The following is a 16,985-nucleotide window of genomic DNA, read 5'->3' as shown; positions in this document are numbered from 1 at the left end:
TTCAATTATATTTCATCGTCTATCGACCAATCACTTTGTCCTTAAACTACAGTGACGTCGAGAGTAGTATCTAGCATCTATTATTGTCCAGCAGCTTCGAGATGTTTATACGTCCTAATACAAAAATGTTATTCAACTTCCTCTTTTCCATCTCCCTCTAATTTAAACCACCCTTACTACAAATAAGATTAAATATAATACTTTTTAAAATGCTGAGCACGAATAATTTTTATCCTATTTTGAATGTAGAGCACAAATAATTTATTACCACATAACCAATCTTTCTAGAATCACGTCTAACTTTTTATATCAACTTGTTATGAGGCTTCAGAGTTCAGACCCCGTAGTGGACGTCGACCAGGGACCCAACATTTATTCAAAAGCTGCCCACTATAAGTTTACAGGTACTGTGACTAGTCTACTGTCATCATACAACATCAAACATTACAGATGAAAGGACAAATTTATCACCTAGTTCAAACAAAAGAGAATACCACTTATCTCTAAATACTAGCTAACATTGTACATAGATTACAATTATTGAATAACTTTGTTAAGCATCTTCAGCATCACTTGTCCCGGATCGTGTGTCAAGGTAGAACTCTGCATCCACACCGTCAACTATCCTACCCCTAGTGGTGGCAAACACAAACAAGAAGATTTAAGTACATCGATCATAGTCTGTAAACAAAGTACACTAAAGAATAGTGAAGTTTCCTTCTAACACAAACTAAGCAAAATGAGTTAAAGTATTGTTTACCTCTCTAGCACAAACTTTCCCTCTTTATACTTTTGGCTTTTATCATGTGCTGCTTCCTAGATATGACATCAGACAGTGGATTGGTGATCAGTTGATGTTCATGGATATACAAATATGACTTGATCATAGACGCCTTTTTATGACTTTGGTACAGAGTACCCTGTAACACCTTGAACTATGTGGAACATGACTAAAAATTGGTGTGGATTGGTTATTGTCTGCCCTAGCTAGCTGATACATCAAATAGGTTACAAGAGACCAGGAATGGAGGAGGAGAGAGTTACATATTTCCAGCCAACGATTTGTCCACAGCTACAGCAAAATATGTCCGCAACAGTATGCAAGCCAGAGAGCATCATCCTCTCCTCTTGTGTTCCAACTATGACATTTACACTGTATAGAACAGGTAGCTATGAATCAAGTAACTTCTTATTCAAAAGATGTATGATCTAACACCAGAATATATAGTTACAATTGATCCAGTCACCCTAAGAGACGGGGTGACAGATTTAAGCTTGAGAAATTTACAGGAAAAATCTCTTTGACATCACCATTCTAAACTAAAAAGCTCAACAGCAGACCGTAGGATAGAGTTATAACATTCTGAAAGTATTATTAATACTACTATCTTTACTCTCTTAATTTATGCTCTCTCAAGTTTCAGATATCCAAGAGAAAAAGGATGATATCCAATAATGTGATACAAAATCCATATGCTAAGATATATGGTTTATCAGGTCATATGAAAACCCAAAGCAAGAGAACTTTATGAAGTAGGGTTTGTTAAATGCTGGGTTTCTTTTCAAAACCTCAAATTTTCAGTAACAGAGGCTAAACCAAGTGAGCTTAAGTAAGAGATGCCAAGGGGTTGCTTCAGTAAATCAACTAAGCCATATAATTTCAGTACTTTACACATTTAAGATATTTCATCCGTCTTAAAAATAGGAAAACTTGTGACAATCAGGTTTAAGTGCAGACGAAGTAAAGGAAAGACAAGGATCGACTAATAGTAGATAATGGCATTCATAACTTTACTGCTAGACCACCCAATAACATGTGTGTAGCCTTTGAAAGGCCAAATGATCGTGTGACGCTCTTATAAACCATGGAGACATCAATTGTCACAGAAGCCTCTATATGTACAAGAACGAGAAATATAGATATAAACATGCATATTTCTCCAAATACCAATTATATCAGTAACTGCATGAAGTAAACAACAGAAGGGAAAAATTATCCTTGCGCATTCACGGAAAAGAATGGAATGTATATAACTCACGCAGTATTGAAAAGGTACGCTTTTCCTCGGCGACAACTGAAAGACTGCTAAAAAGAACAAAACAATATATTAGAACATATTCGAATGCACACAAACAGTTCCTACACAAAAATTAAAGCATCCATATGGATTGGTAAGTAGGCAGACACATATATTATCAAAATCTTCATAACGAATGTTAGAGTATTCTAAGAGTGTCCCAATTTAATCAATTAATTTGCTTACTTTTTAAATATCAAACCCAGAAGAGATTTATTTTTTTATCTAAGATTCCCTCAATTAGAGAAACACTACGGAATTTGAAATTCTGAAAGCAAATTTCAGATTGTTTTTTTGTTGTTGAAGGAAGAAGTTTCAGTTGAACCACCTAAACAAGAGATGATGAGCTAGCATTACTAAAATCCAGAGTTTATTGAGATCAAATCGCTACTAAATCATCAATAACAAAATTCGAATCCCAAAATGAAGATAACAGTAAGAATCAGCGAAAGAGAAAACGAACCCTAGAGACAAGATCATCGCCAAGGGCTAAGTGACTTCGGCAAAATTTACATTTATATACTCTTCCATCCAATTCTATTAGAAATAATCTTCCCATCTCTTTTTCCTTCAAATCTCTTGACTAGATAAAATGAGGATATTTAACTGGTTTTGGTTTAAGGAGTTGGGGATAAATAACTGGAGTATTTTTATTTTCTCGGTATAAATAACCATAGTACAGCAGGACAGGATTAATTAGAACTCTCTTGGATACGCAAATTAAGATGACAGACAGAGACTGTATAAAACGGAAGATGGCTTGACTTTAATATCAATGGATTTTCTTATTTATTTTTTTTATTTTTTATAGGCTAAAGCGGGACCCATACGCCAACCCAACTCCGACCAGTTGGACTAGCCTCACTGCTAGACCCAACCCCGCCAAACAACTCTATACAACTAATTTAAACAAAACTAGTCATAAAAACTCAAGGTGACCAAACTTGTGGCACAAAAGCCCCACTCAAATATTGTGATCCATTAAAACTCCATCGTAAAAAAAAATTGATACAAATCCTCCAAATTTTTAAAAATCGATACAAAAACCCCAAATTTTAATATTGGTTTCATCAAATTTTATGATAAAACCAAAATAAAATTTGATGAAACCGATATTAAAATTTGGGGTTTTTGTGTTACTTTTGTTTCGCTGAGGTTTTTGTGTTACTTTTGTTTTCATGGGTTTTTTGTGGATGGATAGTGACACCTTTTGAGTTATAACTCGCGGACCGTAAACAAAATACAAACATTTATTACGGTCGGTGGGGACGGAACCCTTGACTTCCTCCATACTGGAATTGATGGGATACCACTGACTTAATCTCTTGGACCCATTATCAATGGAGTATATTTACGGTAATGACCAACTAATGTTTTTAGACAGCTGGTGCAATATTTTAACATGAAAATTCAACAATACTACGGACTATTCTGATGCACATGTCAAACACCATCATACGACACTTTTATGAGTCGAGGTTGACCACCCTTTTTTCTCTCTCTCCTCCTATCTCTCTCACTCTGATGTAGGACATCCTACTCTATTTCCTATTATAGTGCTCCTTAGAACTTCCTATCATTGTTTTTTATTTAAGATTTCCTTTCCTAGTTCTAGTGTGTTTCCTAGTTTGGTTTGATTTCCTTTTCTAGTCCTAATTATATTTAGAATCCTTGAAGCTTATATAAGAAGGCATAAGCATAGTAGAGATACGTAATTCTATAACCAATATTATTATTTGATTAATATCAAACTTATCTTTTATTTTATTATCTTTATTTTATCATCACTTTTGTGAATCTATTGATCTCACACTAGTTTTTATCTTTATCGGATCTTTGATCCAAAACATACGCTTCCGCTACGTCAAGTGGCATCAGAACGACGGTTGAGATTCTCTTTTGAGTTTCTTGGCTTTGTGTTCTATCCACAGTTAAGAGCCTCCATTGAGTGCCTTAATTTTCAAAATCTTCATTATGGAAAAGGAATTTCGTAATAGATTCAGAGTAGATGGAATGATCATCGACTTTATCATTGATCCATCAAGTCCGAAAAACTATATATCTATTGGGGCAACAAATTACTTCAAGAAAAGGCACTACGGCCAATGGGATTTATTTGGCGGTCATATTGAATTTACCTTCAACAACGGTAAGTATAGCAGTTTTGCTTATTGTGAACTATCTTGTAGAGAAAGTTTTCATGTGATATTAGGCGAGCCTATGCTTTCGAGTTTAGGTGTTGTTTATAATGAAAATTTGCATAGTTTTGATTTTCGTCAAGGCAACAGAATGCTTCGTTTAATGGGATTACATGAACCAACACCATTACGACGTTGGACTGAAAAAGAAAAGTCAGATTTATAGAAAGAGCTTGATGAGATACTTGCTCGTTTACGAGAAAAGCCATATTTTGAAGATCCTACACCAGCACTAGATTCCCAAGTACCTATCTTAGATAAAGAAGAGAATGAGGGAAACAAAGAGAATTTGCGTGTTGCTGAAATCCAACATCCACAAACCCTTGATTTTGTTGCTTCAATCACTTCTTCTCCAATTCCTAAGAATGTGCATAATCAAGAGAAACCCGATATTTCCGTTGTGAATCCACTTCAACGTTTTAAAACTACTGATGTTGGTACTTCTCATATAGATTTTGTTATGCCAAAGTTAAGCTTCAATAACATCACTTTTCAGTTTCTGGATTTTCCTACTTCATGGCAAAAACAATTGAAGTTACAGAAGGAGTCAAAGTACATTGTTTCTTGGGACGGACGATCGCAATACTTACTAGATCAAAAGCGAGATCTTCCAAAGGTGGGGGCATACGCCTTCATTTGAAACACTTAAGCAGGTTGAAAATCGAAAGGTTATCACCAATATCTCTTCGCCGGATACCATAGCTGATTCTCAAGTGTCAGACACGCTTATATTAAGAGATCTGATCCCTAGAAACAGAAAACAGGAATTCCTACGGATTGAGGGCTTGGAGTTATTCAAGAGCAAATAGTTTCTCTACAAATTCAGGCGCAAACAGAATTTTGTGTTTTCTTACAAAATACTTAAGATTGACATACTGACCTAATCAGTTATGAGTTAAGTTGGATTGGCAGAGATATGATGCTTACTGATATTTCAGAAGTAAACCTTAATGATATGATGCAATGGAATTCTACTGTAACTGAAGGGGTGCTGGAGTCTTCCGTTAAGCAATTTACTTCTCATGTTTCTCCAGGGATCATCCATGAAACTTTGGTAAGGGGACGTGGTATTTACATTTCACTACCAAAAGCTTCAGGTGACGATATCGAATGTCTAGGCATCCACAATACGAGGAGAAAATTAATTAGAAAGAAAGAGCCAGATGACAAAAACTTGATTAGGAGGAAGAAAGCTAAGAAAGGGTTTCAAATAGCTGAAGATAACAACTTCACTGGTCGTGCTCCTCCGACAAGGGATTTCGGTGTTCTGGAGAAGTATGTTTATTCTTATTTGTGCTTGTCGAAAGTTTTAATTATCTGTGTGCGTAAGGGTTCAATATTTTTCGGTTCTATGAACAAGCTTATACAAGAAAAACCCCTCGCAGATGGATACTTGCACTCGGTTACTTATTTAAAATCTAGTTCTTGTTTGAACTCTTCAAACTGGAGGAATGGTTATGAAGCATCATCTAAGACGTCTGAAATTTCAAAAATATGTCAGGAAGTTTATCCAAGTCTTCAGGGTGTTCTCAGCCAATATTTTGATATCCCGCGAAAGCCTCTGTGGCTTGTGTTTCTGCTGTGTAAAACCTTAAAGAGAGAAGATGTTACTGTTCATTGTACTCCATACCCAGTCACAACAATCATGGAAAAAGTGTTATCTGAAAAGGGAGAAGATTTACAAATGTTGTTAGTGGCAGATGTGCATCTCAGAAATCTTATTTTCCAGATGGAAAGTTTCAAGGGAGGAGATGACAGTATTTACGTTATAAACCTTGGATAAATATTGGACAAGCTTGTGATGGCTGGTACGGTCACTATTTCTGCTGAGAGCTAACAATACGTTATTTTCCAGTCTGCTAGGGCATATGAGCAGAGAGCTGTTTTGAAATTTGCTTATTACATTGGTACTCAGCGACTAGCAGTAAGACACACCCTGAGTACTACCGTTGATAATATAAAGGAAAGCAAGTTATATCACCTACAGGTTCCTTGGATTAGTGTTCACATAATTGTCGTTAGTTGTGGAGAGCGGGAGTATTTTACAAGTGCTCTTGTACACTGGCATCTGGACCATGAGACGGATTTTGAGATTTTAGGAGAAACTGTAATCCAGTCTTGTTTGCCAGACCTCCAGTCACTAATTTTCCGAATTAGGAAACCTGTTGCCACTGCCGGAAGAATCATGGAGATTTATTGTTCCTTCAATGAGATTTACAAAGAACATCTCGACGGCGTATGCATAGGTGGTGATAGATTCTTAAATGTTCATCGAAATACAACTATGAAGACTCAAGGTAGTCGGCCCTTTGACCCAGGTGGAACAATTGTTGCAAGGTTGAAACATGATGCCTTGTTTTGCAGCAGAGAATGTTTCGGGATTCTCCCCGCGACACTGATAGTATCTGACAAAGGTATGGACAATTATATTTCCTGGGTTCCGATATACAATGAAGCTAAGTTGACATTCTTCATATACTTATGGAATCCGAAAACTGAAGGGACAACATATGTTTATGAATCTTTTTCTCGTCCATATCTAGTAAAGCATGAGACAGAAATTGATAGAAGAATACTAGAAATGAGGCTTAAGTTTACTGACAATTCACTTCTGAAGGCTACCGACTACGGTCAAACGAGATAATGAGATTATGGGGTCTGTTGCTACACCGAAAAAGAGAAAATCTAAACCTACTCAGAAACGGCATGGTACAGTAACCAAACAAACTTCTACACTTGCACTAAATAATCAATTAGCTCATTTTCTAGAGGAGAAGCTCCCGAAACAACAACGAACAAGAAGTAGTAAAGACGCAGAAGGAAATATTCTGGCACCAATGATATCTCCACCCACTCGACCTACAAAACCCACTTTAGAAGAGGGTCTTCTAGAAAATCCTAAACAATCACCCTTGGGGATTAAAAGTTCATCATCTCAAATGAAAGTTTTCCCAAAGTTCAGTGATAATATACAACTATGTTTAACTTACATGCAAGGGACTGGTTCTACTGATAATGTGCTTCCTTATGCACACTGGTTCCATCTTTATCTTTGGTGTAAAGATGATTCAAGGTCTCAAGAGAAGCTGGCTTACTACCTCGCGAGACTGCAGTCAACATCAACTATTATTTCTTCATTTCTAACAGACACCGCGCAAGAGAAGTCTTTTTCTTTTTCCACTGGATTTGATAAGATTATGTTTCTCATCTTATGCAATTCTAATGCTAACTATTAGGAGTATGCTAGTGCCTGCCTACAAAAGATTTTACTAGCCAGTGATGTGAAGAATCTAATAAATGTTCGTCATCGTTTCCTACCATATGATCCTGGAAAAGATGCTTGTGCTATTATGGCGAACTCAAGGTATCTGATTGATGACCAGATTATACAAGTGGACTTTACTCAGAGTTTGTTTAAGCTATGTTCTGAATACAAGCATAAAAATCATCAAACTAGTAAGGGTAAAGGTTGTTTCAAATGTGGTACCCTTAATCGCATTCCCAAAGATTGCACTGCGGACCTGAGATATAAAGCACGTGGCAGTGAAGATTCGAAAAGTGATGACAGTAGGCATGAAGATCTTCATCATTGTTTTCAACCTTATGACCCTAGCGGCGACGGTGTTTATCTTGTTATACCGAACTCATGGTATCTGGTAGATGATGGTCTTCGTCGTCGTTTCCGACCATATGACCCTGGCAAGGACGTTTGTCTCTCTACAATGAACTCGTGGTCGAGTTTTTTTCAAGAAGGGAGGCCTGATATAGGACATCCTACTCTATTTCCTGTTACAGTTCTTCTTAGAACTTCCTATCATTGTTCTTTATTTAGGATTTCCTTTCCTAATTTGGTTTGATTTCCTTTTCTGGTCCTAATTATTTTTAGAATCCTTGAAGCCTATATAAGAAGGCATAAGCATAGTAGAAATACACAATTCTACAACCAATATTATTATTTGATTAATATCAAATTTACTTTTATTTTATTATCTTTATTTTATCATCACTTTTGTGAATCTATTGATCTCACACTAGTTTTTATCTTTATCGGATCTTTGATCCAAAACTTACGCTTTCGCTACTTCACACTCCTTCTTCTCCAACAAAACCCATCAAGAACAATCCTTCTTTGCTGAGATTTCTTCATTATTCCTTGTTTTCTAGGTTAGCTAGTAGTTTAGTGTAGTTTTTATTATGTTTTTTACTTATCTACACCATTATGGTGGTTTTATCTACTTTTTTGAGGTTATCTTCGCTTTAATGGCGGTTCTTGGTTATTGGGTTGGGTTTTAAGATCAATAGTGATGCTCTCTATGCTCTCCAACGACGAAATCTTCATCTTGGTGGTCTCCGGAGACGGAATCTTCATTATCAATTTATCCGGTGACGAAATCTGTATAGGTGGTTTTTTTGACGACGGAAGCTTCATCACTAAGAGATTTGATCAAATCACTCCTACTTTGGGAGCACATCTTTCTATAGAAGAAAAACAAACTAAATGGTTGGAAGTTATTTACAAAAAAAACCATCCTTCTTCCGATTTAATCGGATCTTATTCATACTTGTATTTGTCTTACTCTGGTAATCCTTCTCTTTCTCTTGTCGGATTTCTCGGTATTGTACATTTACGGTATGTTCTTGTTACTTTGTATTCTCTTATTTTCGATCTTAAACTCATTGTAACCTCGAATTCTCATTAATGAAAATGATCCTTGTTTATCAAAAAAAAAAAACACCCATTATGAGTATACCAAAATGCCAAATTCACCTACCTAAGTGCCAGAAATAACACTTAGGCATACGAGATGGAATTTCTATCGAGCGATGCTAAGATCAGCGCTCTGCAGCTGATTATCCAACGACCAGAAATTCCCTTCCCTATAAATATTCAGCTTCAAATTCATTTTAGCTCATATCAGAATTTCTAAATTTTTCTAAAATTTCTCAATCTCATATACCGTCTTTCGTACACTTTTCTTCTCAACATGTTTTCGCTGGTAACAGTGTGATCAGAGCTTACTCGTTTTGGGAAAAAATATTTCGTTAATATGAAGAAGACACAAAGAACCTCTACAACCGCAATGTGAACTTGTAGAGTCATCGCTTCAGTGTAATCAATGAGGATTTCAGTATGTATGTTACTTTATTATTCCAAACGGCTCAAACCATGAGGAGTGGTGAAATCATGATGGATATTGAATAAAGGTGTCGGATGGATTGGCGAAGCATCAAAGAAAAAGACTTCCAATATGGAAATTGTTTTGAGATCTTAAAAGTGTGACCCAAATATAATCCAATGTTTTTGTTTTAATTTCTTAACTGTCAACTTATGCCTATATGTAAGTTTAATTATTTTTAACTTTATTATTTAAATATGTATGTTTAACTAATTGTCTTACTTTAAGTTTAATTTTCAACAGTACGAGTCTAATCAAAATGTAAGACTGAATTAAAGCCAATGCGCTTTTTTGATATATAAACTTCGAATTGATCATTAATAGTCATTTTTACAAGACATAGAACTAGACAAATACTTTAAAATATAGACTTTAAAAATAAAAATTTGGGACAATGTTCTTCATTTTGTTTATCTTCTTTATTTCACTAAACTTCCAATCGATGCGCTCATAAATGGAGTTTCCTTTGTTTATCTTCTTCTTTGCCTTCAAATTTTCTTTGCCTTGTTTTTCCTTACCTTGAACTCTTCTTTGCCTTTTCTTAGTTGCAGGTTTGAGTTGGTTAATATCCAAAACTTGAAGACTTATTTTTTTTTACCTATTTCTTTGTAACCATCACATATCTTCTTAGCAGCAGATTCAAGTACTATTTCAGAAAAATCAAGCTGGGAAGCCGAATCTAGTTGAGTTTGAAATTTTTCCATTGAAAAAAAAAAGATTGAGAAAGAAAGAAAAATTTTGGGTAAAAATTTTGGTGTAAATTTGAAGGTTGAAAATTACTTATTTATATGCGATAAAATACTAGTTGTTGGCGCTTGAAAGAATATCGAGCGATATTCACTTAATATCCGACGATATTATTTTTATCGTTGGCGATGTTAATAATATCTCTCGCTAAAAACCCCACCGCTTAACCCTGTTACGATAGGATAATTGATTTTCCAAGCCACCTGATATGGCAAATGTAATCTTTTGACATGATGCATAGGAATAGGCCTACTAACTTGCTGATAATATTGGGATTATCGGGTCAATTCCTATGGGGATGACCAAAATGAAATTTCTTGTTAAGGCATGTGGGTGGGAAAAATGTATATTCCACTATGATAAATGAAGTTGGCGGTCGTTGAAGAAACGTGCGACTGAAGTTAAGCCGTGCGGTAGACATCAAAACGTTGATGGTTATACTTCAACCACTTGCGTCCTACGCTAAGCCGCTGGCGGTTTAGGCAAGATCATCAACAAGTAGTTTTCCAACGATTACCCTAACAACTATTTCCCCCCTTTCAATATACACTAATCAATTTTATTATCCAAAATCACAACATTGTTTTATCCAGTCAATTATTTTTTAATTTCAATGGATTCAAATTTTTAACCATGGATCTTGGTTTTGGTTCTTTTAAGGAAGACGTGGAACCTTGTATATAGAAGTGAAAAGACGAGGATACCCAAATATACCACAATCTTTTAAATATCAACCTATAAGTCTGGTATCTTAAGTGATCGTCTATGGACAGAGTCGAGACAATACAACTTAAGTCTTATACCTTGTGTGATTATGGGCGAGGTCGAGACAATACGACAACAAGATATTTACTAGATTATAGTTACGGTAAAAACTGATTGACTATTAGGATCAATGTCAAGTAACTCAGATTAACGTACAAGTGTAATTTACTTAATTATAATAACAATTATATTGTGGAAGTAAAGTAAATGACACAACAATATTTTGTTAATGAGGAAACCGCAAATGCAAAAAAAAATACACGGGACTTAGTCCAGTTTTGAATACTCTTGAAATTAATCCATTATACAAAATATAATACCAACTTCGTATAGTTGAGACCAAGTAGACTACCCCTAGCTACTTAGTTTCCTTAGTATCCATGTGCCTTAGACTTGTAGAGTCATGCACGTGAATAGGTACTCCTTTGGATCGTATCCAAACAACTATGGAATGAATCTGTTTGGTAACCACTCTAATCAATATTTGGTAAAAAAAAAAATGTATAAGTTGTTTGAAAAAGCGGGGGTCTAACAACCACACTAACTCCAATATACTTCCAAGAGAATCAACAAGACAGTCAGACTCAATCAAGGAAAATACATCCAAGAGTTATATCTCAATTTCTCAAATCAATCTGTAATCGAACATATAGAAATCCGTGAGCCGGATTAATATGAGAAATAACTTGGATAGTACCAAAGACCGATATCCAAGCGTCAATCAATTTCAATCAACAACCAAAGGTTGGATTCACCAATTGATTGAACTACGCACAACCTGTGATATTTCAATTATATAAAAATATAATACGGAAAAGAAATAACACAGACATTACACATTTTGTTAACGAGGAATCCGCAAATGCAGAAAAACCCCGGGACCTAGTCCAGATTTCAACACCACACTGTATTAAGACGCTACAGACTCTAGCCTACTACAATTTAACTTCGGACTGGATTGTAGTTGAGCCCTAACCAATCTCACACTAATTAAGGTACAGTCGCGTTCCTTATGCCTCTTGAACCACGCCGGATTCTGCGCACTTGATTCCCTTAGATGATCTCACCCACAACTAAGAGTTGCTACGACCTGAAGTTGAAGACTTGATAAACAAATCTGTCTCACACATAAAAGTCTATTGAATAGATAAATTTGTCTCCCACATAAATACCTACAAGTTTTTGTTTCGTCTTTTGATAAATCAAGGTAAACAAGAACCAATTGATATACTGAACTTATATTTCCGAAGAACATCCTAGTAATATCAATCACCTCACAATAATCTTAATCGTATGGAAGCGAAACGAGAAATTGTGAAATCACAAACGATGATACGAAGATGTTTGTGACTACTTTTTATCTTACCTATCGGAGATTAAATCTCGAGCAAATCTTAGAGAATATAGTAATCAATACGATAAAACAAAGTAAGATCAGAACAGGCAACTACAGAGAAAATAGTTGGGTCTGGCTTCAAAATCCCAGTGAAGTCTTTAAGTCGTTAACCTATAATAGTTTTAGGAAAAATCTACGTTAAAGGAGAGTCGACTCTAGTCTCAACTAGTATCACACAGGAGGTGTGGGGATTAGGTTTCCTAGTTGCTAGAGTTCTCCCTTACATAGTCTTCAAATCAGGGTTTGCAGTCAATGCTACCTTGGTAACAAAGCATTAAATATTCACCGTTAGGTGAAAACCTGATTAGAGTCAAGCTAATATCTTTTAACCGTTAGATCGAACTTAGCTTGTTATACACAAATGAAATGTGACTTCATTGAGATATGAGTAACCGTACCTAAACGTGTGCACATAGTTGGCTCAACAATAGTTAATCGAAGTTATCCATATGAACACTTTCATATCAACCTTGTTCATCTTAATCACAACTAGTTCAATGACTCAAATGAAACTAGTTCTAGAGTTGTTCAATTGTTTATATTCTCATAGAAGTATACAAGACACAATTGAAGCAAAATTGATTCGCTCGAATCAATTCATGAACATTATAGCCATGGTTTGCAAAAGATTGCATTCCTTATTATAAATGTATTTGTTAATGAACAAACTGATTTTAGAACTTAACCCACTCAAGCATGCAAATGGGTACGCATACCTAAGTAGTCGGACTTGGTTTGGGTTCGCCAATATGCGAACGGGTACGCATACTGTCGTACATGACCAAACTCAGTTGAATTCACAGACTTGAAGTTTTAAGCCGGTACGCATACGGGTATGCATACTAATTTCTCGGACTTCAACTATCAAACCAGTATGCATACGCGTATGCATACTATATATGGTTCCCAAACTTGGAATAACTTGCATCAGTTAGCATACAAGTACACATACTGTGTTACATCCAATCAATGGTTAATTGTTCTAAACTCCATGTTAATCATTGAAACATTCTTGGAAGACGGGAATAGCTATCTTACACAAACTATTAGCTTCAAACAGTTTTCAAGCGATCAATAGATCAATACGAAACATTCTGAGTCTACATCAAATGACCGTCTCACACAAATCATGTAAGATGTTACCAGGAGATTTTCATTTTATCATCTTTTGACTTTCGTCAAGAATAAAGATGAACTTGGTTAAAGCAAAAACTTACCAACACATAGTTCGAGAAATATGTAAGCGAGTTAAACTCAACTCGAAATATCAAATGTGTATAATATAAAGTCTATATAGTTATACGACTTTCGTCTCAATATGAGAAAGAATAGAAATAGACTTCTGAGTGATAGATGAGTTCAAGTCTCCATATACCTTTTGTTGATGAAGTTCCACAAGCTCCCCTTAGTAGTTCTTCGTCTTCAATCGATCAACGCCGTGAAGTCTAAAGCTCAACTATACATTTTATCCTAATCCGATACACAGCTATAAGTAGACTAGAAATCAAGACTTATAATCTGGGCAACCAAACTTGACAAACAAGCTTGAGATAGCAATGCTTGCGAGTTCGACCGAGCAGTGCTCTAACAATCTCCCCCTTTGTCAATTTTAATGAAAAAACTATCAATACATATGGATTACAAAATAAATAAACTTTGTAGCTTCTCATCCAAATGCTTGATTTCCTTGGTTCTTCAACATTACTCGAAATCTTCGTCACTTCTAAGTACTCCAGTGATTCTGAACGTGTTCAACTCATCATCGTAGTTTTTGAAGATCCGTAGCCATAACAATAGGAAAACAATTGTTCTCAATCATTGTTATACAGTGCCACAGTATTGTTACACAACATCAAATTCCAATTGTATCACAACTTCAAAAATAATACTACGGTGATATGTATCACTCCTCCTTAGCCAATACTTCATCTCATAATGAAAACCGCTCTGAAAATGCGGGGGTCTAACAACCACACCCAACAATTCGTTTGGCAATCTGAGAGGACTTACTCCAACATACTTTCTAGAGAATCAACTAGACAGTCAGATTCAATCTAGAGAAAAGTATATCAAAGAGTTTAATATCTCTAACTCTTAATTCAATCCGCAATCAACAAATAGAAATCTGCAAGCTCAATTGAATATAAGAGGAGTAACTTGAACGGTAGCAAAGACCAATGTTCTAGTGTCAATCAATTTAAATCAACAACCCAAGGTCGGATATTCTAATTGATTGAACTTAACGCATAACCTGTGATATTTCAATTATATAACAAAATATAATGCGGAAAAGTAATAACACAGACACCAGAAGTTTTGTTAACGAGGAAACCACAAATACAGAAAATCCCCGGGACTTAATCCATATTGAACACCACACTGTATTAAGCCGCTACAGACTCTAGCCTACTACCAATTAACTTCGGACTGGGACTGTAGTTGAACCCTAATCAATCTCACACTGATTCAAGGTACAGTTGCGTTCCTTACGTCTCTGATCCCAGCAGGATATTACGCACTTGATTCCCTTAGTTGATCTCACCCACAACCAAGAGTTGCTGCGACCAAAAGTCGAAGACTTGATAAAAAAATCTGTCTCACACATAAAAGTCTATAGATTGAATAAATCTGTATTCCACAAAAATACCCAAGAGTTTTTGTTCCGTCTTTTGATAAATCAAGGTGAACAAGAACCAATTGATAAACCAGACTTATATTCCCGAAGAACGACCTAATATTATCAATCACCTCACATTAATCTTAATCGACTAGCGAAATAAGATATTGTGGAATAACAAACGATGAAACGAAGATGTTTGTGATTACTTTTATCTTGCCTATCGGAGAAATGAATCTCGAGTCAATTATTTCAATTGAACTCAATACTATAGAATCGGGCAAAACCAGAACACGCAACTAGTAACACATAGGAGGTGTGGGGATTGGGCTTCCCAGTTGCTATAGTTCTCCTTTATATAGTTTTCAAATCATGGTTTGCAATCCAAGTTACCTCGGTAACAAAGCATTCAATATTCACCGTTAGATGAAAAACCTGATTCAACCAAGCTAATATCTTTCAACCGTTAGATCGAACTTAGCTTGTTACACACAAATGAAATATACCCTCATTTAGGTTTATGTAACCGTACCAAAACGTGTACACCATGTTGGTTCACAAATATTTAACCGAGGTTATCCATATGATTACTCTCATATAAACCTTATTCATCTTAACCATAACTAGTTCAAATGACTCAAACGAAACTATTTAAAGAGTTGTTCAATTGTTATATTATCATAGAATTATACAAGAACACAATTGAAGAAAAGTCGGTTTGATTCACTCGAATCAATCATGAACATTATAGCCACGGTTTGCAAAGATTGCATTCCTTATTATATAAATGTTTATGTTCATGTTCATAACCGATTTTAGAACTTTAACCTTCAAGTACGCAAACGGGTACGCATATTTGAAATACCCGGACTAAGATTGGGTTTCGCCAGTACGCAAACGGGTATGCGAACTTTCAATCCCAGTAGAAATTCTCGGACATGAACCTGTACGCCAGTTTACAAATGGCTATGCATACTTAGGTTCCCGGATTTCTCAAACCAACAGGCACGCAAAGGGTGCGCATACTATGGTTCACGGACATGGATTACATATGTGCAAGAGTGCACAACATGACATATCCAATAATGGTTAAGTGTTCTAAACTCTTATTTAAATCATTGAAACTTTCTTAGAGGATGACAATAGTCGTTTTCACATATTATTAGCATCAAAGCAATTTTCAAGTTATTGAAATAATCATAACGAAACATTCTAAGACTACACCAAATTATTGTATCACACAAACCATGTAAGATGTTACTCGGAAATTTTCACATGATATAAGAAGAACTTGGTCGAAGCGAAAGCTTGCCAACACATATTTCGAAAAATATGTAAGCGAGATAAACTCAGCTCGAAATCTCAAATGTGTATATAGAAAACTATATCGTAATACGATTTATGTCTCAATATATGAGATAGAGTAGAAATAAACTTTCCAAGTGATAGATGAGTTTAACTCTCCACATACCTTTTATCGATGAAGTTCCACAAGCTCCCCTTAGTAGTTCTTCGTCTTCAAATGATGAACGCCGTGAAGTCTAAGCTCAACTACACAATCCATGTCCTAGTCCAAGACATCTATATATAGGCTAGAAATCAAGACTTATAGTTTTGATCACTAACATTGACAAACATGCTTGAGATAGCAACGCATGCGAGTTCGACCGAGCAGTGCTCTAACAATCTCCCCCTTTGTCAATTTTAGTGACAAAACTATCAATACATATGGATTACAAAATAAATAAAAAATTTAGCTTCTCATCTAAATGCTTGATCTCCTTGGCATCTTCAACACGACTCGAAAACTTCGTCACTTCCAAGTACTCCATGATTCTAAACGTTTTCAACTCAGCATCATAGTTGTTGAAGATCCGTATGAGATAACAATGAGAAAACAAATGCTATCAATCATTGTTATACAGTGTCATAGTATTATTACACAACATCAAAGTTCAATTGTATCACAACTTTTACAACAATACTATGGTGATACGTATCACCCCC

At 35.6% G+C, this 16,985-nt stretch overlaps 1 protein-coding gene across 1 annotated transcript; it reads right to left on the bottom strand.

Moving 5' to 3' along the window:
• Positions 1-249: 249 nt before the first annotated feature.
• Positions 250-2,796, bottom strand: LOC113287566 (protein yippee-like At5g53940). Its single transcript, XM_026536355.1, has 5 exons — positions 2,542-2,796; positions 2,040-2,083; positions 1,045-1,153; positions 761-816; positions 250-632 (listed from the first exon to the last, which is right to left on the bottom strand). The coding sequence occupies exons 1-5, from the start codon at positions 2,635-2,637 to the stop codon at positions 554-556; spliced, it is 384 nt and encodes a 127-aa protein (XP_026392140.1). The 5' UTR covers positions 2,638-2,796; the 3' UTR covers positions 250-553.
• Between the last annotated feature and the right edge of the window lie 14,189 nt (positions 2,797-16,985).

Source organism: Papaver somniferum, chromosome 6, assembly GCF_003573695.1.
Source record: "Papaver somniferum cultivar HN1 chromosome 6, ASM357369v1, whole genome shotgun sequence".
In the NCBI taxonomy this organism is placed as follows: Eukaryota; Viridiplantae; Streptophyta; class Magnoliopsida; order Ranunculales; family Papaveraceae; genus Papaver; species Papaver somniferum.
Note: the sequence above shows the minus strand (reverse complement) of the source record. Positions and strands in the feature narration are given on the sequence as shown.